General features: G+C 45.4%; 1 protein-coding gene across 3 annotated transcripts in view; it reads right to left on the reverse strand.

Annotated features, from left to right (window-relative positions):
* LOC127005336 (uncharacterized) overlaps nucleotides 1-26,562 on the reverse strand; it is a 75,787-nt gene that overhangs the window by 25,789 nt on the left and 23,436 nt on the right. For 2 of the 3 annotated variants that reach the window (XM_050874104.1, XM_050874117.1), the window contains exon 2: nucleotides 5,088-5,619. In XM_050874104.1, coding sequence (XP_050730061.1) covers nucleotides 5,088-5,619 — 532 coding nt within the window. Of the gene's footprint in view, nucleotides 1-5,087; nucleotides 5,620-13,907; nucleotides 14,433-26,562 lie in introns of those variants that run through there. The other variant, XM_050874111.1, reaches the window with a different exon arrangement.

The following is a 26,562-nucleotide window of genomic DNA, read 5'->3' on the forward strand; positions in this document are numbered from 1 at the left end:
TAGAAAACTTCCGTGCATTCTCTTATTCTATTGGACGATTTCCTATTAGTTTCGGTGTTTTCTCAGGGTGACTTGTACATTTTGGTTCGAGATTACCGTCACTTTTGAGAGGATGAATATGTTATGTGAAGGTATAGCGCAAGAAGGATTTCCTTTTCTGAGGCTCAAGGTCAACTATAGAGAAGGAGGACGTAGTAAGGCCCCGACCGGCAGAAAGTGACCAGCTATATACGAGGGTTTATTGCCAATAATAACTCTCAAGGAGGTTCAAGGCCGCGTCGTAGCATTTTAATGGGTCAGAACGCGTCATGCAGGCCCTGGAGCGATAATCAGAGGGCCAGCCAGCACGTACAGTCCGCCGGCCCACCACGTAATGCTCAGCTCCTCTATTGTGTGTGTGCGTGGAGGCGGAGGTTAGGCCCGTACTCTCCGTCGCTTTCGGCTCACACAACAAAAAATATCCTTAGGCCCACAAAGGAGATTAATCGGCTTCTCATGAATGTATTTCGCCTTCATGGTGCAGAAACTTCATCAAACTATCACTAGGCCCATAAAACTACCCATGGAAATACCCACAACAGCCTCTACGAAAGCCTTATCAAACGTGTGTGGTGGAGTGAGCCCCGAAACGTTTGAGAATATGGGTCACCCGCTGTCTTAATCTTGAATTGAAAACCACAAGTCCGACACCAGCGGGAGACGACGAGCTGTGGTGGGGATGGTGCTACAAGTCACACCACCCTGGAGGCTTCACTCACCACGTAATACAATACCCTGCAGTCCTCTCTCGTCACGTCACGTCACACCTTGCATCCAGCACGCCACACGAGGTCTCACTAATCTCACCACGTCACACTGCCACGTCACACCATGCATCCCCCACGCCATACGAGGCCTCACTAATCTCACTCAACACGTCACAGTATAACGTCACACCAAGCCACATTAACGGAGCCTCATCTACAGTATTCTGAGTCATGTTAAAGCTAAGTTTGATATCATATTCTTTCTCCCTATCTCTATCTATCTATCTCTATCTCTTTCTCTCTACATACACTCACGCAATCTCTTCATGGCAGTCAATTTGATGCTGATGACGATGATGATGATGATAATGTTAATAGTGTGGTTTGCGTCGCCTCTTGCTAACCTGATCTTCGCAAATGTTACCTGAATATCAAGTGTCGATTATTAAATGAAAGTAATCCACAGAAAATAGTTTAACATTTCCTTCTCGCGTAACCACAGAAATCGAAGTAAAAAAAAAGGACTATGGAGTGAAAAAAAATAGTGTCTTGTTATAAATAAGTCCACTTGTATATTTGTATCTATTTTTTTCCCTTTCGGCAGCAGGTAGTTGTTGTTCTTGTTGGCGGAGGTTCCTGTGGTGACGTTGGCCGTGGTGGTGGTGGTGGTGGTGGTGATGGTGATGGCGGTGTCTCCCTTCTCACCATATGTTTCTCTTGACTGTAGTTGTTATTGCCACTCAAGCTGTTGTTGTGACCCTCTTCGTACCTGCATTACCTGTTACCTGCGTGCTTAGCTTGTCTAGGTGCGTTTGCAGTGCGTTTACTCTTTCTTCCATTCTTTATCTTCGCTATTTTTGTGCATCTTTTTTGCTCGTGCATCCATCCTTCCTTTCTCTCCTGTTCTCCGTCTTTATGTTCCTGTTCTTGTTCTCGTTTTCTTGTTCTTGCTTTTCTTTCTTTTGTTTTACCTTTTTTTCCCGATCGTCCGTCCGTCATTTCTTTCCTGTTCTCCGTCTTTATGTTCCTGTTCTTGTTCTTGTTTTCTTGTTCTTGCTCTTCCTTCTTTTGCTTTACCTTTTCTTTCTTTCCCTCATCCTTTTCTCCATTTCCTTCTCCCTCTTGAAACATATTATTCTGTCTTCTCTTCTACCTTTTCTTCGTCTTCGTCTTGTTCTACTTGAAACAAATTACTCTCGCTTAATTATCTCAAGGCGTCATTGCTCCCACCCCCTCAGTCACTGGTGTAAGACGAGGCGTACGTGCCTGTAGTGGAGCTAAGAGCATGCCTCCCTCCCTTGATTCATACCGTCGGGGCGGCCGGATGCTCCCTTGCTTCCTCCTCTCCTTCCCTCTCTGAGCCGCCACATCCCTACACGTCATTACTGCCTCCTCCTCCTCCTCCTCCTCCTCCGTCGCCGCCGCTGCCGCCGCCGCCGCCGCCGCCGCCTCCTCCTTCACCCCCACCGCCCCCCTAGCTGTTCTCAGGTGTTCACGCGACCCACTCAACAAGTGTGACGCAACGCTTCACGCCCACAGGCACACCCAAGACCATGTGGAGGGTATACTTCGCCCATTTTCAGTAGCAGCACAGAGCTTACTTTGTACTACCCGCTAACGAGTATCTGATTGGGCTCTCCATCGCTAATCTGCGGGTGTTGGTGGCTGTGCATGGTGGCGATGGTGGTGGTGGTGCTGCTGCTGCTGGTGTGGAAGGCTTTTAAACAATTAGCGTCCTTCTCTTTGTGGGACTTAGAGTATGCTTTCTTTTGCTCCTCGGTGCTCTTTTTTTTTCCTCGTAAAGTTTTTCAGTTTCTGTTTTCCCGTTATCAGAGGTGATGCTGGCGCGGCGGTAGGTTTGCTTTCATTAATCGGCGATATGTGTGTGTGTGTGTGTGTGTGTGTGTGTGTGTGTGTGTGTGTGTGTGTGTGTGTGTGTCTGTGTGTGTGTGTGTGTGTGTGTGTGTGTGTGTGTGTGTGTGTGTGTGTGTGTGTGTCTGTCTGTCTGTCTGTCTGTCTGTCTGTCTGTCTGTCTCTCTCTCTCTCTCTCTCTCTCTCTCTCTCTCTCTCTCTCTCTCTCTCTCTCTCTCTCTCTCTCTCTCTCTCTCTCTCTCTCTTCCCCCATTTCTCTTTCTCTCGATCCCATTGCGGTGAGGCGAGGTGATTGATTTTTTAGTCACGTCTAGTCTTACAGTGCAGCGTAGTGTCCCTTTCATGATCAGCCCAGAGCCCCGCCGGTCCCTTGTACAGGTGATGAAATGAAGGGTTGGTTCACCTTCCCGGTTGGGTGACGTAACACTGCCGAGGCTCAACGACCGAGCTCTCTCATCACGTTTCATCACAACAATGCCATCAGCGGCGTTTGGTAGTTATCGGTGGAGCGCCAGGTGTTGTCTTCAATGATTCAGCGGAAGGTGGTGCGTGCAGCTTGGATGACTTGCTGAGGGCTGCCTGGGGCCCATGTGAGACTGAGCCGCTTTTACACCGAAAATTGTGCACGTGATCTGTCTGTTAAGGCTCCCCGCCCACTCCTTCGCCTGCCAGACTGATTGGTACACAGAGAGCAATTAATGGGCGTATTTGGCGAGAGTTTGCGAGAGTCTTTCGGGGGTTGTAAAGGGCAAACCATGTGTGTTTGTGTTTGTGTGTGTGTGTGTGTGTGTGTGTGTGTGTGTGTGTGTGTGTGTGTGTGTGTGTGTGTGTGTGTGTGTGTGTGTGTGTGTGTGTGTGTGTTTGAACTCTAGTAATGCGCTCTAGATAAAAATCTTGATATCATTAGAGAAGGAAAATCTATCCCTGGGGAAGTGACACATCGACTCGAGCGGGTGGGAGTGGCTGGATGGTTGGCCTTCTGACTTAGCTCTCGCATCATGGCCGGTCAGCGTATGCCAAGGATAGACCAGACTCGCAATTAAGGCTTCAGAGGAGTCTCCCTGAATGTAACACAGTTTAATTTTGTGTTGACGTAACTGTTCACAAGGCCCAGAGTCAGTATTGATACATTATAGACGAGGTTCTTATCAATGTGAGCCGCTTTAATCCCTGGCAGGAGTGGTGGATGTGAACAGTGAGATTCTTAGGTAATAAGTCATTGTCATGCACGAGGCTCCCTCACGTCCTGTTGTCCTGTTAGTCTACCTCTCCCATCGTTGCCCTTCATCGTGCCCTCCATACCCTAGCTCCTCGATACGTGATGCCATCGATTTTTGTCCCCACTTTTAACCTTCCACCCCCCTTTTTTATGCTTTTCTACGTTATTCTTTCTTTAGAGACACATTTTATCTCTCCTCGGTTTTCTGATGCTCTTTTTAGCTATATATATATTTTTTTTATTAAGCCTCACATTCCTTATTTTTTAAGCATATTAGATTCCCCAAGTTGGTTCCGTTGCTATCGTGCACGATGATCGTCGCTTGGCTAGTATTCAACGTGATTGGCATCTAAACATCTCTACTCAGTATTCAAAAGTTAGGATTTTTCATCCGCGGGTCGTAATATCTCAGAAAGGATTACGTAATGTTCTCTCACAATTATAGGTAAATATAGCTTATTTAGCCCGTCAAAAGTCATAGTTTTTATACCTTGCGGAAGTACTTTATTCTTTCTAGTTAACTATTGCTTCTTATGTAATGGTCAATTCTCTTACAAATCACGTCCCGAAGCGTCATTCATTGGTTCACGGTCGATGGTCTGCATATACATGTTTCATTACCTCTGCGGATCACTAACAGGCGGGCGCTGTGGCACATTAAGATGTAGGTCGCCTCTTCCTTCTCACACGCATTAAGTGAATGAGGACGTTGTGTGGTACAGTTAACCAATGAGATCGAGGCCGACGTCAGTCCTCAAAAGCGAGCCAGGCCAATACCGTGCCTTGCAGCAGCTCAGCTTTCCTCCTCATTTTATGATGCAATTGTCAGTATAACCATATTTAAATAACATATATCTCGTATCGGGTGGTGGTCGGTCTGTTCAATACCTAACTGGCCTATTTACAGGTGCTGATGCGTGGTTACCGTTGTGCTTCTGCAACAAGACAGCCACAAGGAGCGTCTTGAGGTGCCACACTAAAACACTTTCGTTAAGATATATATGCATTCACACTAATGCGTGTAAAGTCCTTATTAACCGGTTGGAATTAGAGAAGCATTTTGCAATACCATTTTGAGACTCCGGCTAAGACAAACAAATCAGCAAAAAACATAACTTCGAGAACAGCGCCTGTCTCCCTGAACAGTATTTCGGAAGCGAAATGGTTGGTGCTTTTCTCTGTGATTCTACTGAGAATAATGAGAGCCAAAAGAAGTAAAACATGTGTGGATTGCAGGACATAATACTCACGGCACTAGAAATCTGATGGGTAGGGCGAAGAGGCCGTATCTCTGCGGCTCGGCGTAGGCCCCACACACCGCCAGCCTAGCACAGCTGCCGGTGTCCACGATGTTGGGGAGGCCATAGAGAGAGTCGTTTAGCAGCCAGGCCAGCAGCGACTCATGGTATGACGACCCTCCGTCTGAGTGTTGTCTGCCGCCTCCCACGGCACCCTGGGAGGTGGTGTAGATAGACACACCCAGGCCGCCCAGCAGGAAGAGTGCAACGAAGGCAATTGCGCCAAAGGCCTGGGGGTTCATGCCGGCAGCACTGGTGTCACTGGCGCCGGGCAGCGTGAAGGAGAACAAAGGGATGGTGAAGGCGACGGAGGTGTTGAAGGCCGCCGCTTGGTCATAGTTGAGGAAGAATCGTCCCTGCTGACCCACGGGTGGCTCCGCATAAAGGTCCTTCACCGTGTCCTCCATGTTGGCGGCCTCCGTCACCCCGCTGCCCGCCGCCGCCGCCACCACCATTATCGTCACCACGTGCCACGCCATCATGCCTGAAACGTAGTGCCTTTAGTAAACAAGAAAAGCAAGACTCGTTGTGGCTTGTCTCCTTAAATGTAGACGCACAGATTGTTAATACATGCTAAGAAATGTTCATCTGTTCTCACAAGAACTGGAATCATTTTTATCAAAAGTCCCAGAGATGGAAGTAAGCGACGACCATACATTCATTACATCTTTATTCCCCTTCCGCAGCGGAGGTATTGTTTCCTTTATGCTATGGGCACTGGATTCTTTGGAACTGTTCAGAACGGATTTATAATGGCGGTATTATATGATATCGATAATCGCGAACTCACCGGCTCACCAACATGGGAAAGTTATTAGTAGTGTATTGAGGTCAGTCTGTGGGCCGAAGACTTTTAACTAAAGCAGGGGAGAATAATTTACAGGACGACCCTCATGAATATATGGGTGTGAAGTGTGGACGATTGGCATAACGAAGCCGGGATTTGCAGTGAGGTGTGAGCTGAGTGGCTGAGTGCGGCCCATCCCGCTTCTCGGACCTTGCAGCATTCCCTTGTGTTACATCGCCAGGAACACACCTATCACGATGAACGACCAGGACCAAGAGCCCCTAAACATAAAAGTGTGCATGATTACTGTGGAAAGCTATATAATTTTAGAGAAAATGGTCCGGATATTCATTTGTTCAGGAATTTTACGAGGCCCGAGAGCAATATTTTTTCGTTATGTAGCCCATTTGTGTATACGTATGTTTCCTTGTGGTCACGGCTTGTAGTAAACTATGGGTAGTTTCTCTCTCTCTCTCTCTCTCTCTCTCTCTCTCTCTCTCTCTCTCTCTCTCTCTCTCTCTCTCTCTCTCTCTCTCTCTCTCTCTCTCTCTCTCTCTCTCTCTCTGCACTCACTACCCCCCCCCCCCCCACACACACACATACACATTTCCCCTTCTTAGTCCTTTCTCATTTACGTATCTGTTTCCATTCGTTTGCGGGGAGAAAACGGTGCTGAGGTTAGCAAGGTATGTTAATTTTCACCATGCATGAAGAGGAAGTTCGCGGGACAGCTGCAGCCTCGGCGTACCTACTGACCACAAGTCCATACGGGTGTAGGGTTGCTCGAGGGCGGGGAGGAAAGGGGCGGCTAGGGGGTCGGCTGGCCTGCAAGCGGCTATTGGCTTCTATAGTCAAACCGGGACACTTACAGGACACTACAGTGCTGCCTTGACAAAGTGTGAGGCTATTACCGATAATTCTCAAGGTTGCAAGAGTCGAAGTGCACTGCGAGGGGCAGTTTTCGGCACACCTGGAAGAATTGCCTACGTGTTATTCAGTGCGTATTATTCGGTCAGTGTCTTTTGATGTCCACAGACTATGGGAACTTGACCCGCCGTCCAGCATATATGGGTAGGGCGGGCTGGCCACGCTTAGCCGTCGCGTAACATTTCAGTCATGCTCCCGAATGCCCGCAAACCGGCCAATCCTAGCCCCCCTCATACTACGCCGCGCACGTTGCTTACCAAGTGTCCGTGCGTGTGTGCTCCGTGGAGTAGGTTAAATTAGGAATACCTGATAAAATAATTGTAAGGGTAGGGGAGCCAGGATGCGGTGGGCTACATTTCAATAAGCTGACGTGGATGGAATAAGCGCAACTCTACATTCTAATTAGCCGAGTGAACAAGCCGGATCTCTTAGGGATTACTCAGGAACTGACCGCATCCATTTCGTCAACCAAACTGTGAAAAATCAGTAAGGGAGGAAGAAATCTAAGGGAAACCGTAGAAGATCATGAGGAGAAAAAATGGAGAAATGATATTACGTCAAGAAGGGAGAGATGATAAGAAAGGTAGAGAAACATTTTTACAGCACGAAGGAAAAAAAAAGAATAAAAAAACACACTACATTAGATCAGTGAAAGATAAGGGAGGTAAAGAGACCATACATGAAAGAAGATGAAATATAGGAACCAGCTACTTTATTGAGAGATGAAGGAAGAAGAGAGATCAGACTACATCACAGAGAGGAGAAGGAAGGCAGTGACGATGGCAGATCACGAAGGGCGAGGAAAAAGACAGTCATGCGCTTTCATCCTTTGAGTGACCCCGTTCTGCGGAGGCTGCGGTCCGGGGGTCAGGGAGAGGGATGACTGCTCCTCTCTCAAGCCGGAAATACACTCTTAAAAAAAATCCGTTCTTTCTTCTTAAGCACACAGCCATATACATAGATTACACAGATTCAACCAAAAAATCCGTTCTTTCTTCTTATGCACACCGCCATATACATAGATTACACAGATTCAACCAAAAAATCCGTTCTTCTTATGCACACAGCCATATACATAAATTACACAGATTCAACCAAAAAATCCGTTCTCTCTCTCTCTCTCTCTCTCTCTCTCTCTCTCTCTCTCTCTCTCTCTCTCTCTCTCTCTCTCTCTCTCTCTCTCTCTCTCTCTCTCTCTCTCTCTCTCTCTCTCTCTCTCTCTCTCTCTCTCTCTCTCTCTCTCTCTCTCTCTCTCTCTCTCTCTCTCTCTCTCTCTCTCTCTCTCTCTCTCTCTCTCTCTCTCTCTCTCTCTCTCTCTCTCTCTCTCTCTCTCTCTCTCTCTCTCTCTCTCTCTCTCTCTCTCTCTCTCTCTCTCTCTCTCTCTCTCTCTCTCTCTCTCTCTCTCTCTCTCTCTCTCTCTCTCTCTCTCTCTCTCTCTCTCTCTCTCTCTCTCTCTCTCTCTCTCTCTCTCTCTCTCTCTCTCTCTCTCTCTCTCTCTCTCTCTCTCTCTCTCTCTCTCTCTCTCTCTCTCTCTCTCTCTCTCTCTCTCTCTCTGTCTCTCTCTCTCTCTCTCTCTCTCTCTCTCTCTCTCTCTCTCTCTCTCTCTCTCTCTCTCTCTCTCTCTCTCTCTCTCTCTCTCTCTCTCTCTCTCTCTCTCTCTCTCTCTCTCTCTCTCTCTCCTGTTTGCAAAGCCTTTCTTGGAAGCTGCTGGGCTCTTCATGAACTGTTTTATGATGATCCTCGTGATGGTTTTACACGATCAAAAGTCGGTATTCTCAGACGCTCCCGCCTCTCACGTCAACTACTTCCAAAGGCCGGAAAGGAGATCCATCACGCTTTAATGACCGTTTTGTTGATTCATGTTAGAAAAGAATGATCAAACTGCCAAAAGAGTCATAAAACCAACTCTGCAAATGCCCAAAACTCCTACGAAAGCTCTGTCAAATGTGTGTACTTGGGCGCCGAAATGTTTAACCCGGTAGCAGCGACGGCCCAAATTTGTGGCTTTACCGTGTACCGTGACGGGGGCCAAATTTTTGCCATGATATAACCCCCAAAAAAGAGATGATGCATAAACTGCTGACAAATGCGTTGATATATATTATGAAATGAATTGCGTGAGTAATTATTTTTTCTCATTTTACTCGCTGAGAGGGCCCTTTAAGAAACATGATCCCCGCAGCTACCGGGTTAAGAATATGGCCCTAAGCACCTTGAACGAGAAAATCACTTCTGAAAACCCGATTAATCTTCCCTGTGGCATTGGAAAAAGTCGTAATGGGAGCCCGATACGTTTAATAACATGGACCTCTACCCCACCATTTACAGTTAGCAGCGTCTATCCTCAATACTTTACGATCATTCTGTATAAAACGAGTCAAATGGGATGGGTTATTTTTTTTTCTAGAGAGGTAACTGTCCGCATTACCTTCAGCCTCACACAATCTCTCGTCCGTCTTTGCTCAATGAAATATCTTCGCGGGTGTTGCCTCTCTGTCCTTCCTCTCCTCCTCCCTTTGAAATATGTCACCGCCGTAGAGACCTTCTGACGTCACCCCCCGAGAAACAGGTTATAAGCTATATTGTGGCGGCGGTGGCGATGTTGGCGTTGTTGTTGTTGTTGTTGGTGGCGGTGATGGTGTCCTGGATGCTGGCGGCCATACTCAGAAACACCACTTTACAACCGTCTCGAGACTTGTATATTCTTTGCTATATAGTGATTTTTTTTATGGAGAACGGGGAGGAGATTGGGGGAGTCCAGCTAATCTCCGCCGCCTATTATGAGGCAGAGCAATGAGAAAAAGTGAGATACAGTCATATTTCCACATAGTTTCTCTCTCTCTCTCTCTCTCTCTCTCTCTCTCTCTCTCTCTCTCTCTCTCTCTCTCTCTCTCTCTCTCTCTCTCTCTCTCTCTCTCTCTCTCTCTCTCTCTCTCTCTCTCTCTCTCTCTCTCTCTCTCTCTCTCTCTCTCTCTCTCTCTCTCCATACCTTGCACACACAAGGAGTTCGTAAAATCTCAATCCTGTCATCATCGCGCTCAGTAGTTAAGCTGTGTGAGTGGCCTGCTGTTGAACTTGTGTGTCGATTGTCTAGCGCCAGGTAGCGGTTTGGGGCAGGTGTAGGGTCAACGGGAACAGAATTAAGGTGAGACGGCTAAGTTACCAGTTAGTCACCAATTCGACGTTTCCAAAATAATCGAAAATATAATTACCTTCCGATGTAAGAAAAGTTGGGCTTCCATCTAAAACTGATATAAAGTCTCTCTTGCTGCACGTCGGTATTCTTTACATTCAGCTCTTACGCGTTGAAATTATAATCAAATCTATGTTAGAGTTCCATGTGTGGTGGCCTGGCTGGGTCTCATGTTACATTATATAGGAAAGATGCCATCCCTACCGTCCAAGGTTCCGTTACAGCCTATCCAACCATCGTGCCGGCAAAAACATAGCAACAACAGCCCTGCCCTCGATTTTAGCCAGTGAAGGTGTTCTGTTTCTGTTGCCTGCCAAGTGAGGCAAGAAGCTGCGGGCGTTTATTGAAGGATTTTTTTTTTTTAGTCAAATGGAAAGTACAATTTTATACAGGGACGCTGACACTTCGTCAAAGCAGTTTTACGTTTCATTGTCCTTAAGATGTGACAACTAGCTTGCGATAACACCTATTCAAGCGTTTGTTTGAACCGTAAGAGGTACAAGACACAGGTGACTTGTATAAAAAGTACATGATTCCCTCTATGCATTGAGTTAAGCAAATAATAGGTGTTAAGATTAGTCAACGGTTGCATTTATGATTGTGTCAAGCGGGAGGAAGAAACTGATAGTATACTTGTTGAATGATTAGTTTGTTTGGGCTGTAGGTGAGCCGCACAGGCAAGGCTTCATCAAGACCCAGACGACTCCTTTATGAAGATTAAATTTCTATAGGTCATTTGAGTGGGACGCCATAGACAATAAGAAGCCATGATTCCTTAATGAACTCGTTACAAGCGGCCCTCCGTAATGCATGTGGTGGTGTTCCAGTCGTGATCCCGTGACTTTACACAACCCACTTGGCTGCGCACCGTGATCGCCGTTCCCATGCTTTGAGGTTAACCGCCTTTTATGACCCGCTATCCGCTCCTTCACTCCGTGATAGATGGTTGCTTTAAACAAGCTCATTTACACTACCACGCCTCACAAACTCAGAGGGATGTTTTATGTTTTTTTTTTTTCGACCTCTAAAAAGAAAACCTGACTTGACAATTTTATATCCTGCAAAAGTCATGCATCGTTAAGCTTCATCATTATGAAATTAGTGATTTTGTTCACAATCTTTCCAAATCGCTTATCTTCGAGGCAAACTTGATGAATGAGTGAGTGATGCGGGTGCTGTTATAAGACTCTTTAACTCGACAAATGAGGATGAGTGCACACTGGCGAGGCACATGCACGCACGGGATTTCATATTGTTTTGTAGGATTGTAAAACATTTCTTTTTATTCTCTCTGGACAACGCACGTCAGACCGACGTTGTACAGAAAAAAAACGTGTGTGTGTGTGTGTGTGTGTGTGTGTGTGTGTGTGTGTGTGTGTGTGTGTTGCGTGCGCATGCGCGAACGAGAGAGAGAGAGAGAGAGAGAGAGAGAGAGAGAGAGAGAAAAGTTGCTGCTGCTATACATAAATAAATAGATAAATAGTGATAAATATATAAAATAGAAAGAACTATATGAATGATTTAACGTGAGAACTGCTAACGAGGACGTAAAACTCGGTGACTGCAAAATAAAAGTGAAAAAAAAAAAAAATCCAACAACGATCTGTAGAAAAAAACAAGAGGGTACGGTTGATGTGTCTTGGATTCATATGAAATGTTAAGTATTTTGACCGTGAGCTGACACTTCTATTACTACACTACTACTACTGGTATTACTCCTCCTCCTCCTCCTACTACTGCTACTGCTACTTTTACTACTACTACTACTGCTACTACCACCAGTAACGCCTACCTCCAGCATCCATAAATCCTAAAATCGGTGTGATATTTCAAGCCCGAACTTCACTTCCAGCAAATGAGACATCCTGAATTTACGACAGGAGTGATGGAAGGCACAAGCGAGACGTGGCGTACATGTAATGAGGCTCGGAGTAATAACTATAGGCTTATTTCCCGTGCCAGGGTGGATTATATACTGGCGGTGGTCGGGAGGGAGATGTTGTATAGGCCGTTGTCAGGAGGAAGATCCAGCTAAGAGCGAGAGGAAAGAAGAAAAAATATATGGTCAAGAAGGCATTGCGGGGAACGTCTTAAGCCATAAAACTAATTGTTCGGCAAACCACAACGTATCTGAGGAAGAAAATTAGTAATGGTGACTACTGTTTACGAGGCTGACATGTTGTATGTATGAATCGTTATATTTATCTTTATACTTGTATTTGTTAGTATACCTATACTTATATGTTCATGATTGAGTGTGTGTGTGTGTGTGTGTGTGTGTGTGTGTGTGTGTGTGTGTGTGTGTGTGTGTGTGTTTGTTTGCTCGCGCGCTCCTGCTTGCCGTGTGTGAGCGAATAACATGCAGTGTGGACACACGTATTCGACATGGATGCAGTTATCATAATTACACCATCGCAAATATAATGTGATTCATCCCACGTCTATTGTTTGCCTTAAAGTTGTATATAGTATAGCTTTCATAATACGAACACAACCGAAGTCACCTTTAGTTGGAGCGTGATCTCTTACTTTAGCGACTTTGTAAAAAAAAGAATCTCTGAATAGGCAAAACGAACTAAAAGAAAAATATAATAAGTTGTCAGTGTTTGATTATAGGCCACGTAGCCGCCAGTGGCTGGTTACCTGAATGGAGATAATTTACAAGACGAAGATATAAAACAGACGTGTACATATGGAAGGAAAACATGCAAAAGAAGTATGAGAAGAGGGCTGCGGGATACTTGATACCTGTCTTTGCTTTGTAAAATGATTGAGGACACCATTTTTGTTTAGCTGAAGAGATAACGACCAAAGGCAGAGAGAGAACACAATCTTTTATATTCTCCTCTGTATGCATGGGTTTGTGTGAGGGGCAATGATCTTATAACTGTTTTCTTTGTGCATGAACCTAATTTAGGGTCTCCGTATGGGATGTTAGCGTGGTGGCGGGAGCAGAGGGAGGCGGACGGGGCCACGCTCATTACATCTGTGTGTCACGGGGGCTGGGCCGGGAGATGGAACACACAGGAGGATCCGCCCTACCTGTCTGCCTCACCTTCCCGTAGGGTGGCGGGTTTTTATATGTGCCAGCGAATAAAAGACTAGAACAAGATGAGGATGGGGTCACTAAATAAATTAAAGCGATTGTGATTATAATTTGATCACGTTCTTCACCGCCGCAGCTTCCTTTGAATTCGCACAAGATCTTTTTTTTCTATTTACGATGGCATGGGAATATATTTCATCTTGAGGACGGTCAGCGCTTTCATTATTCCCTGTGAAGGAAACGTGACTTCGTTGCTTAAAAGGATGCGTAAAAGGTAATGATAAAGTTGGGGGCATACGCTGTAGCAGCGCGTGGCCTCGGTGGTCATCTCCGTGACATTGGCCCTCCAGCCTGTGGTGGGAGGGAGCCCATTACCCCGGGACACAGGGCCAGTGTGACATCCGGGTTACCACAATTTACCTTCCCTAGGTTTCCCTGGGTACCCATTTATCGACCAGTCCGAAAGGGAGGCTGAACAGCTGGGTGAGCTGCACGCCGACTGCCCTGGCCAGGATTCCAACCCGGGCCCGCGGAGTAGTGCCCAGGCGCGCTGACCACTAGACCACGGAGGCGTGAAGAATTACAAGTGACCTGTACGCATCCTTAAAGGATGCGTAAAGGTCACTTACAATTCTTTGACTTCATTTAATTGTCACTGTCTATTATAATTATTAATTTATCCTATTTTCTATTATTTCGATTCAGTACTTTTTGGTGCCAGGTATACAGATGGTGCTTAGCGTGGTGGTGCATTGCGTGTTTACTTATCCTGCTGCAGGGAGCCAGTGCCGGTAACGGTATCATTACAGTCTTCTTTACCTGATGTGGCCATCCTGGGTAAGGGTGAAGGGTGCCTCAGGATGCAGGATCCTCCATAGCGGCGTCCTGATAGCTCTTCAGGAAGGAATGTGGGTCACACTCCTCTCTTCTTCTCCGCCCTCTCCCCTCCTCCTCCTCCTCTTCTTCCTCTTTCTCCCCCCGCCCCTCTTCCCCACCACACTCACTCCACTCAATTCACTCTTCGCGCCTCTCTCGCTCCCCTATCGGCAATCAGCAGCGAGGGCCGGGCACGTGGTCCGGGCAGCAGCTCACCAGGGCCAGCATCGCCACCTCCACCACAGCCACCAACATTGTCCACCACACAGCGCTCCTACACGGCGGCGGGAGACGAGAGCTAACGGTCCGACGCCGAGAAATCACCGTCACCGACTGCCGACTTCCGACTGGGCGGCTCTGTGTTCATCACGCTCCCGCCACGAGAACTGGGCTGAGGTGTGGCGGAGTGGCGCTGGCTCAGGGCTGCCGCCTCCATGGACTGGTGGCGGTCACACCGGCTGGCTGGCTGCTGGTTGCCTAGCTCCCCTCTCTCTTACTCCTTTATAGACATACACTCTCTCTCTCTCTCTGAAGCTGGGAGAGAGAGAGAGAGAGAGAGAGAGAGAGAGAGAGAGAGAGAGAGAGAGAGAGAGAGAGAATGCTTAATTGTTTCTACCTTCTAATTGTCACTGTGGAATGCCGTTGATCTCATTGAAGAAGTTGGGAATGCTATTAAGCAGTGAAAAGTCTCGTTTGTGTGTTTGTGAGTGTAGAGGATGGGTCGGTGGGCGGTGGGCGGGGGGAAGGCCTCATGTGGTGGGCAAATTGCCTTTATTCGTCTGGATTGTACTACCACTTCCTTGCGACTAATAAAAATAAAATAAAAAATAAATCAACACTTACCGTAATTCGCCTTATCCCAGAGTTATGTTATGAAGGATATCAACATGTACGTTTTTTTTTTCTTCTAGAATGAACAAGAGAGGGGAATCGTGACCTGAGATTTACATATATTTTTTGTGTTACACGTAGCACTGCGGCGAGAGGATTGTTAAGGCAGTAAGGTGAGATGCTGATCGCCATGGCATAGGGCGTGGCACAGCTTGAAGTAACAATTAGCTAACAATGTCTTGACGAGGTTTTTGCGAACACACTAAAGTTTTTGGTGGAGGACGATTTGGCACATTGATGAAACGGCCCATAGATTTGCTGAAAGCTCGGTCCTTTTTCTTCTTAATTGGAAACGGCATTCTTAGCAGAGTCCGTCTTTTTTATTATAGGGGAGAGCACCCAAATTGCGTCTCCTTAGTAATACGGTTTTCTGGGATTTATCATCGTGTCACCTTTTGTATGCTCATGACCCACTTCCCAGGTCCTTTGTGTTACACCTTTGCCTTCCCTTAAAGTCGTCTTCCCTGCTGCCTTCCTTCCCTTGCCTTGCCAGCTACGATAGTGTGCTGTACCAAGGTCTTGCAACTCTTCCTCCAGCGTGTCATCACCCGGGGAGTGGGTGCGAGAGGAGCGCGGGATCGGGAGTCACAGGAGGGAAGGAAGCTGAAGCTGGGCCAAAAAGTCTGAACCGCAGTGCAACATCCGGTGTGGTTGGGCGGCCGTGGAGCGAGAAGGTGGAGCGCGCTTTCTTGCCCATTAAATGAGTCACCGTGTCTGTGCCAACTCTCTACAGGTTTACGGAAATGCCATTTTCACGATGAATCAGGAGTATGTGTGTGTGTGTGTGTGTGTGTGTGTTGTGGGGGGCACACATTCGTGTTAATGAATCTCTATCTATCTATTTATTTATCTATCTCTATTACACACACACACACACACACACACACACACACACACACACACACACACACACACACACACACACACACACTGATACGTTTTTCCGTCACCCGTTCGTTGCCTGCCCTAACATGGCATTTCTTTCTCCACAGGTGACACACACACACGCTCTCGCCACCGCCGCCACAGCAGGTGAGTCCTTTGTAAGGCCAGCCCGTCATCAGAGAGGAAGCTTCCCAATTGTCTTTCTGAACCTTGACCTTCAATTTGTTTAATTTTTGATCGGGTCGTTAGTTGTAGCAGCTCATCCTTGAACCCGCGTGGCTTTTTTGTCGCGTCCAGCTGAGGCAACGTGAAATTGAGAGAGTCACAGTTATCCATTGTCGTCGTCACTTGGCTACAGTTACCTGTTGCCGTTTAACTCGACGAATCTTTATTTAATGTTAAAGGCGAAGCTATTGATGCAGAACGGTCTAGTCATCTGTCGACACCTTCATGTTCTTGCTAGTTAAATACGGTACCTGCCCTCCTTTAAATGGGGCGGTACTTTGACGTACTCTCCGTGAATATGCTTAAGACGGTATCTGTTTACATTTGAGTCACTACGATATTTATTTTCAGGAAGTTAAAGTTGTCAGAAAATTAAAATTGTCGATAAAGTCAGTCATTCAGTTTGCTGCAGGTTGTTGCTGTTTTCAGTTCCAATCTACGATACTTTTCATGATCGGAGTTGCACTTTACGATGCTTTTTGTCTGATCAAATCAAAGACGGGAACTTTTTGTGTTAAGCTATGGAATATTTCCCTTAGACACGCTCAAAGGGGTAGCTGCTATTTCCTAAAACTTGATGAATTTTTATTGAGCACTGCTAGGTGTTTCCTTTTAATCCAGCCTTTGAGTTAGTGTGTGCAAGTTAAGAGGCTTAGTTTGGGACTGGTCAGAGAAGAGGTTATGGTGTCAGCCGGGGAACATTTAAGTTTCCCTCTGACTTTTCCATGACACAAGACATTTTCTTTCGCCGTGAGTCGACAGTTCTGAACTGGTTATAGATTAGTCGGTCAGTTAAGTGTTTGCGAGGGCGACAGTCGTAATATTCATCCTGTCGTCTGTCTTCGTAGTCTGTTTTCATCTTTCGGAAAATGGTCAGGTGTTAGCCAGGTAATGTTTGTGTGATTGGCAGTATGTTATTATCGATGGCTTGTCGTGTGAGGGCAGAGGGGTGGCTAAGAACCGGCTTTATGTAGACTAACTGTATGCTCTAGATAACATATGTAGAGTATGTAGTACATGGGTAAAGTTTCCCTCCGTATCTCATGGTATGTCAAAGTAGCGAGAAGGGCAAGAAAACGAGCCATGGTTTGTTCCCGTCTCCACCCACTTGTCGTATTCTCATTCACTGTATACTTATTTTTCTGGGTCGAAGTGATGATTATCCTGCCGTTGTTTCCTCTCACAACACATACGACTACGCTGGTGCCATGATATACGTACATTTCTATCTTAATGAAGTAGGGGTTCTCCTTTCTCATATTCCCTTTTTCATTGGCTCCGTTGTACAGCCAATCAGTAAAGAAATTCAGTATGAACACCGTCAAAAGCACTCGCCATGCCATTCGATAACGTTCATTCGCGCTAGCTTTCGTTCATTCACATCATGACAGATAGTTTTGGGGGCAACTGTACCAAGGACTGCGGAAAGTGCGTGCAAGAGATGGACAGCTCAGTTTGCTCACGCCCCTCTCATTCAGTTGTTCGAGTGGCCACTGACCACGCATGTGACCTCTGCCTATTTGCCCAGCACACAAACATGGACTTCTTGCCGCTCGTTTATAGGCCATGGGTATGTGCTGTGGAGGCTGTTGCTCACGGAGTATGTTATATTTGTTCTGCCATTCATCTCCCTTTTATTCTGACCGAAATCTGTGGTGTATTTCATAAACGGCTTCGTACATGAAGATTTTTTCGTAATACCGACTGAAATTTAGATATTTTTATGTTTTAACAACTATTTATTCCATTCAGAGATAGACAGATAGGTAGACAGATATATGAAACAGATAGAGATCCATTTCGAGGTTAAATAACCCAAAGGTTCCTCACTGGTCATCTTGTCACCGGCTACAGGAACCGTAAAAAGCTTACTAAAGTCGTCTTCTAGTAAACACGCTTACAACATATATTTCAATTTAACCATTTAACGGCAAAGCAGATAACGAGGCCCTAACATTGTGTAACGTGAAGAAATTACTAACTGCAGCTCTGTTGCTAATGATTAACAATTAACCCTTTTTACATGTTGCGGGAATTTTCTTTGTTTACATCTCCGGAACAAAAGCACGATCACTACCTAATGAGAGAGGTTTTGAAAAAAAATATATCATGCCCCACATTTTTAAAGGTTTTACGTGTTGATTTTTCAATATGCATGCAAATATTACTGGAACAGACGAAGGATCTTTCTTTAAACAAAATATTTTTCTTATTGCTGTGAAGCGAAGCTGTCATTTGCCCCCCCACCCCAAAAAAATGTTGCGAGATATTATTTTACGTTAAAATTTCTGGGCAGTTGAAACTGGTTTGTCACTTAATTTCATAGATATTTTTTTTTAAATATTTGTCTGAAATACTTAAAAAAAAAATTTGTTCCTCTTGTCCGGTCAGGCACGAAGGCTGCCCGGTATATCCGTCTGACCCCGTGACCTTGGGAGAACCTTTGACATTTCGGCGGTAATAAGGTCGACTTTCGCGCCCTCGACGACCATGCAGTGTCTCGGCCCCACGGCAGCACGTTAAGCTTTTGTTTCGAACAGGTCTTGGGGTTGCACCAGCTTTTTGTCTCTTTTCGGAGAACCGTGCATTGTGTCTCACCGTAAGCCGCAAACAAGAGCGGTGCGTTACTCAGGGGCCCAACTCCGCCGAGGATGTGGGTCGCTCGTGGGAATGATCATCAGCATTAGCTTCAAGGACGTAGATTTATAGGTTTCGCGGAAATGATCAATTAAATTTTCACACAATAAGTTCCATAGAAAAGATATATTATTCCTTCTTCAGACAAACTCAAGCTCATCCCTATACTCTCCAAACCCCTTATGCAAGATTTAACCAGCATCTTCACTCTTTCATCCCTTACGCTGGTAAACTCTGGAACAATCTTCCTTCATCTATATTTCCTCCTGCCTACGACTTGAACTCTTTCAAGAGGAGGGTATCAAGACACCTCTCCTCCCGAAATTCACTTCTCTTTCGCCAGCTCCTCTCTAATCTTTTTAGGGGCAGTAAGTAGCAGGCTTTTTTTCATTATATTTTTTTTAAAAAGCCCTTGAGCTGTCTCCTTTGCTGTAATAAAAGAAAAACAGACAGAAAGACAGACAGACAGACTGACAAACACACACACACACACACACACACACACACACACACACACACACACACACACACACACACACACACACACACACACACACACACACACACACACACACACACACACACACACACACACACACACACACACACACACACACACACACTGACACACAGCCCTAATTATTAAAATATATGCAAGATAATAATTGCTTGCCTATATTAACCATTTATCACTAAACGTTTATTTATTTTTAGGCCAGAGAAGAATCAGTTATGCGTCAAAACTTTACGTTTATACAAATCAACATTATACCGTCACTGACCTTTCTTTCGGCCACTCTTCTATACTCTCTCCTATAGGGGCATTAATTGGCGGGCTTTTTTCTCTCTCTTTTTTTTTTTTGGATTGAGCTACTCCCTTTACTGTTAAAACAAAAAAAAGCGAACGAACATAGTGGTATAAGTCGTTATAGAGAGCAAGGTTAAGGCTGCCGTGACTTCCCCGGGCCAAGTGAGGCAGAACTGGAGCAATAGCAAAGAGTAAAAAAAAGTGAATAAAAATAATGCGTGAATTCTTTCGTCAGACTCACGAGTTCGTAATGACGAGTGTTTACGATCCAGTGTTTGTCTTTACTTTCGTCAGCGATTGGTCATGGGCTGGCTTGTGGTCTTCCTCCCAGCCTCTAGTTATTGTCGCTATTAATAACTATCTCTCTCTCTCTCTCTCTCTCTCTCTCTCTCTCTCTCTCTCTCTCTCTCTCTCTCTCTCTCTCTCTCTCTCTCTCTCTCTCTCTCTCTCTCTCTCTCTCTCTCTCTCTCTCTCTCTCTCGCTTGCTATTACTTTATATGCATTTTATTACTCAATATTTACTTATTCCTTGACAACTTTTTTTTTTTTTTTGCTTCTCATCATTATCGTGCGCAACAAAGTGTCCCTGACGTGGGGCGTGGCTTAAGTGGTGACAGTGCAGACCATAAAATTATTCAGTCTTCTTATCACTGTGTTAATCAAACCCAGGAACTCTGGAGGCTGCATTGAATTCGCTGTCCATCACATAGAGTAATGGACGCTCTTGGCAAGGCCATCTAAAGGGGGAGGCCTCTTCACTGTCTCCCCCCCAGTGAAGATGCCGTGACGTAGGCCAGGTAGTGCGAGCCTGTGAGTGCGAGGTAGTGTCGGGTCAGCTGCGGTCGGGAGAGGTCACGCTCTCTGTTTTGTGCATTATTGACTCCGAAAACAGTGAAAACCTTGTAAACATTAACATTATTTGTGCCTCTTACCAATATGATACTGCCATACAAGTACTGTGTGCCTTACTGTGAAGGAAACTTCAAAACCGGACCCAGAGTGAGCGTGTTTTCCTTCCCACAAGACAAGGGTGTCCGCCAAGTGGCTGCGTGCCACCAACGAAGCAACACACAAATTAAGTAGCTACATATGTTCAGCATTGTGAGATATGTTTAGTTAGTACGGTCAGTATGTTTAAAATCCATTACGTGTCTATTAAATAAAGGAAGATGAGGGTTTGTCCGGCTTTATAACAGCCAATAATATAGTTTATAAAAATAGCCTGTGTTACACATGTATTTATATGAACATGAATATTCATTGATGTGAATATATGAATATGATGGTTATGAGAGGAATGTGACTGTGATATGATTATGTATATGGTATGACTAATTACTGATGAATATACTATGACCATAATGTGATTCTTTAAATATGCTATGCATAATATATTTGAAAAAAATGATTATGATATAATTATATGAATATAAACATGAAACATGGATATGAATATAGATGTAAAAAATATGAATATATGATATGAATAAATATGCTTATATGATGTGAATAAAAAATGAGTATGAATAACTATACCATGTTACTGAGATGTGATAGGCTGTTATGAATATGAATATGATGTGATTATAAAGAGTATTTGATACGGCATGGATACGATGAAAACATAATATTATCTGATGTGAACATGAATGTGTTATATTGTGTATACATGTATATCAGGCTGGAGTAGGTAGGAAGACACCTACCGAACGGGCGCAAGCCACTCCCGGTGAGGTATATATGGGAGGTGAGAAGGGAGCTGAAGCCCTCCAAAGACCCTTCCTATGTCCTCACTAACCGTTTCCCTATTGTCTCACCAACACCGGAGAGTAGTTCAGCATGCTCTCTAAAGACCGATCCTCTCTTTATCCACACCACACTACATTCACACAACATATACACCTTTCCCCAAAATTAAAATTTCAAAATGGCGCACCTACATCAAGCCTCGGAGTCCCCGCCTGGGGGGGGGGGACCACAAACTCCCCCAGGAAGGACTCCCCTTCTGGCTGCCGACCCGAGAGGTGTCTTGATAACTCCTCGAACCTCTTTCTTCTCAATTTCTGCAACATTCGCGGTCTTCCCTCTAATTTTCATTCTGTGGAACATCATCTCTCCTCCTCTAAACCTCACCTTCTCTTCCTTACCGAAACACAGGTTTCTGAGGCTACTGACAGCAATCTCTACTCTGTTCCCTCCTACTATCTCTATCCTAAATTTCAATCCAAAGCTGGATGTTGCGCCTACGTGCGCAACGACATCACTTGCTCTCGTGCCCACAACCTTGACTCTTCTGAATTTTCTACCATCTGGCTAAGACTTCATTGTCATTCTATTACTAAATACATCTGTGCGGTTTATCTCTCACCTAACTCTACCAATTATGTAAAATTCTTTGACTATTTGAATTGTAAAGTGGAGCACATCTTGACCCACTCTCCCTTCGCTGAAATCTCCATCCTAGGAGATTTCAATGTTCACCACCAGCTTTGGCTTTCATCCTCTTTCACTGACCAGCCTGGTGAGCAAGCCTACAACTTTGCTATCCTCAACGACCTAGAGCAGTTGGTCCAGCACCCTACACGTATTCCCGACCGTCTTGGAGACCGGCCCAACATTCTAGACCTCTTCCTTACCTCAAACCCTTCTGCTTATTCTGTCAAACTGTTCTCTCAGTTGGGCTCCTCCGATCACAATCTTATTTCTGCATCCTGTGCTATCGCTCCTGTACACCCTCTGGACCCACCGAAGAGGCGATGCTTCTGGCATTTTGCTTCAGCTCAGTGGGACGACCTGAGGATGTACTTTTCCGATTTCCCGTGGAATGATTATTGCTTCCAGGATAGAGACCCCTCTGTGTGTACTCAGCGCATCACAGAGGTGATTGTCTCTGGAATGGAGGCAAACATTCCTCGTTCTTTCTCTACTCCTCACGCTAAAAAGCCTTGGTTTTATCACGCTTGTTCTCGTGTTGTCAAGGATAGAGAGGCAGCTCACTAAAGATACCAGAGCCTTCAAACTAATGCTAATTATGAACTTTACATTTCTGCCCGAAATCGTGCCAAATCTATTCTCCGACTAACCAAAAATTCTTTCATTAATAGAAAATGCCAAAACCTTGCTTTCTCTAACTCTTCCCGTGACTTCTGGCATCTAGCCAAAAACATCTCCTCCAACTTCACTTCTTCATCTTTCCCTCCACTCCTCAGTCCTGACGGCAACACTGCCGTCTCATCTATCTCTAAGGCTGAACTCTTCTCTCAAACTTTTTCTAAAAACTCCACTCTGGACGATTCTGGGCATATTCCTCCTACTCATCCCCCCTCTGACTCCTTTATGCCTATTATAAAGATTCTTCAAAATGATGTTTTCTATGCCCTCTCTGGCCTCAATCCTCAGAAGGCTTATGGACCTGATGGAGTGCCTCCTATTGTCCTTAAAAACTGTCCCTCCGTGCTCTCACCCTGCCTGGTCAAACTCTTTCGCTTCTGCCTGTCAACATCTACCTTTCCTTCTTGCTGGAAGTATGCCTTCGCACAGCCTGTGCCTAAGAAGGGTGACCGCTCCAATCCCTCAAACTACCGTCCTATAGCTTTACTTTCTTGTCTATCTAAAGCTTTTGAATCAATCCTTAACCGGAAGATTCAAAAGCACCTTGCCACTTCTGACCTTCTATCTGATCGCCAGTATGGGTTCCGCAAGGGGCGTTCTACTGGTGATCTCCATGCCTTCTTAACTGACTCTTGGTCATCCTCTCTTAGCCGTTTCGGTGAAACCTTTGCTATTGCGCTGGACATATCAAAAGCTTTTGATAGGGTCTGGCACAAATCTTTGCTTTCCAAACTACCCTCCTACGGTTTCTATCCTCTCTGTACCTTTATCTCCAGTTTCCTTTCTGACCGTTCTATTTCTGCCGTGGTAGACGGTCACTGTTCTTCCCCTAAATCTATTAACAGTGGTGTCCCACAGGGTTCTGTCCTATCTCCCACTCTTTTTCTGTTGTTCATTGATGATCTTCTTTCCAAAACGAACTGTCCTATCCATTCCTACGCCGATTATTCTCTCTGCATTACTCAACTTCTTTTAATAGAAGACCCACCCTACAGGAACTTAACGACTCAAGGCTGGAGGCTGCAGAACGCTTAGCCTCAGACCTTACTATTATTTCCGATTGGGGCAAGAAGAACCTGGTGTCCTTCAACGCCTCAAAAACACAGTTTCTCCACCTATCCACTCGACACAATCTTCCAAACAACTATCCCCTATTCTTTGACAACACCCAGCTATCACCTTCCTCAACACTAAACATCCTCGGTCTATCCTTAACTCAAAATCTCAACTGGAAATTTCATATCTCATCTCTTACTAAATCAGCTTCCTCGAGGCTGGGCGTTCTGTACCGTCTCCGCCAGTTCTTCTCCCCTGCACAGTTGCTGTCCATATACAGGGGCCTTGTCCGCCCTCGTATGGAGTATGCATCTCATGTGTGGGGGGTCTCCACTCACACAGCTCTTCTGGACAGAGTGGAGGCTAAGGCTCTTCGTCTCATCAGCTCTCCTCCTCATACTGATAGTCTTCTACCTCTTAAATTCCGCCGCAATGTTGCCTCTCTTTCTATCTTCTATCGATATTTCCACGCTGACTGCTCTTCTGAACATGCTAACTGCATGCCTCCCCGCCTCCCGCGGCCCCGTTGCACTCGACTTTCTACTCATGCTCATCCCTATACTGTCCAAACCCCTTATGCAAGAGTTAACCAGCATCTTCACTCTTTCATCCCTCACGCTGGTAAACTCTGGAACAATCTTCCTTCATCTGTATTTCCACCTGCCTACGACTTGAACTCTTTCAAGAGGAGGGTATCAGGACATCTTTCCTCCCGTATCTGATCTTGCTTTCGGCCACCTCTTTTGTTTCTTTTTTAGGAGCAGCGAGTAACGGGCTTTTTTTTATTATTGTTTTCTTTTTTTGTGTGTGCCCTTGAGCTGCCTCATTTGTTGTAAAAAAAAAAAGAATTTGAATATCATACGATATACATGGTACCTATATATAGTAAATGATATGATATGAATATTACAACCGGTTTCAATAAACGGCAAAGCCTTGCTTCGTGGCAAGGTATACGTATCATTATACTGTGTGTGTGTGTGTGTGTGTGTGTGTGTGTGTGTGTGTGTGTGTGTGTGTGTGTGTGTGTGTGTGTCTTACACACGAATTATACTGTACTATTATACTGTGTGTGTGTGTGTGTGTGTGTGTGTGTGTGTGTGTGTGTGTGTGTGTGTTACACACGAATTATACTGTGTGTGTGTGTGTGTGTGTGTGTGTGTGTGTGTGTGTGTGTGTGTGTGTGTGTGTGTGTGTGTGTGTGTGTGTGTGTGTGTATGTGTGTGTGTGTGTGTGTGTGTGTTTGTGTGTGTGTGTGTGTCTTACACACGAATTGTACTGTACCATTATACGGTGTGTGTGTGTGTGTGTGTGTGTGTGTGTGTGTGTGTGTGTGTGTGTGTCTTACATACGAATTATAGTGTAAAATTATACTGTGTGTGTGTGTGTGTGTGTGTGTGTGTGTGTGTGTGTGTGTGTGTGTGTGTGTGTGTGTGTGTGTGTGTGTGTGTGTGTGTGTCTTACATACGAATTATACTGTACCATTATACTGTGTGTGTGTTGTTTGTGTGTGTGTGTGTGTGTGTGTGTGTGTGTGTGTGTGTGTGTGTGTGTGTGTGTGTGTGTGTGTTTCATGCAATGTGTGTGTAATTATTTCTTGCAACTTGTGTGTGTGTGTGTGTGTGTGTGTGTGTGTGTGTGTGTGTGTGTGTGTGTGTGTGTGTGTGTGTGTATTTATTTCTTGCAATGTGTGTGTGTGACAAAGCCACATTGTTAGTGTAACAAAGATGTTATCTTGTCAAAATCCACGTAGACGCTGCTTGGATCAGACCATGACCGTACATTTGCCTCCCAGTGTTGCCAGACCACAGTTTCACACCGCAGAGTGCAGCTCATGGCAGGGCGAGTTTTTATTGTAAAATACAAGCACCAGTTTTTATATAAAGATACACTTTTTGTGTACGATCTCGATTTCCGCCTCATTTTCCGAGAGAAAGCGAACAAATTTTTGCCGCAGTAGCGCGTGTAAAGGGTCCTTTTTTTTTATTTTTTATTTTTTTTATATTTTTTTTTTAGTATTTTAGTATCTATACATCATGAGGGAGAGGACACGGCCAGTCGCAAAACCCTTTTCGCCACTCGCCCACTCCCCCGCCAGCATCACCAAAATCTGGTATCCGGAGGTCGCTGCCTCGAGCTGCATGAATGTGAAGTTTGATTTCTGGTCTCCCTGTTCTCGCAGGAGATGGGACATGCATGGTTACACATACTTGCCATTTCTCGGGCAGCTTCATTGTAGAGGAGGGTCAGGTTACGCGGTCAAAATACATGAGATCTCTGTAAACAAATAAAAGGCACAATTGCCAGCATTTTAATTAATTTTGTTGGTCCACCTCCTGTTCGTTGTGTGTACCAAAGGTGAGCACCATACACGGCAGCTCCGAGCTCTCTGCCGTTAACTGACCGTTTTCTTCTACCCTCGGTGCCCCATCAGGCGGTTCACACAGGATCTGAACGTGATGACAACAACAACCTTGTATGGACGCTACTCATCGCGTGGAGGCGATACCTTGCGTGTATGTGGGGGGTGAATGTGGGGGGGGGGTGTAGGTGGGTGTACTGTAGGTGGGTGTGGGTGCCTGGCTGGGTGTGGATGGGTGCAGATGGGTGTTGGTTTTGATGTGGGTGTGGGTTGGTATGGGTGAGTGGATGAATGGGTGGGTAGGTGGGTGTGGGTGCGTGCGTGCGTGAGTGCGTGCATGTTTCAGGGCGTGTGTGCGAACGCGCGCGTGCTTGTTCATCAAATACATGCTTGCCAACATACATCATGTCATCTTACATTCATACATTCATGTGATTATTAATAGTGGGCACCTAGTGGTTGATATCTGAAATAAAGTCAAGCTGTAATCGATAACGGGAGTAAAAATTCGAAAAAGTTATCATAGTCATCAGCGAGGAGAGATTTAACAAATTTTTTGCCCTTTTTAAGCACAATTTTTTTATTACCAGGTAACAATCCCTGTTTGAGACCCTCACTCCTGT

Source organism: Eriocheir sinensis, chromosome 3, assembly GCF_024679095.1.
Source record: "Eriocheir sinensis breed Jianghai 21 chromosome 3, ASM2467909v1, whole genome shotgun sequence".
NCBI lineage: Eukaryota > Metazoa > Arthropoda > Malacostraca > Decapoda > Varunidae > Eriocheir > Eriocheir sinensis.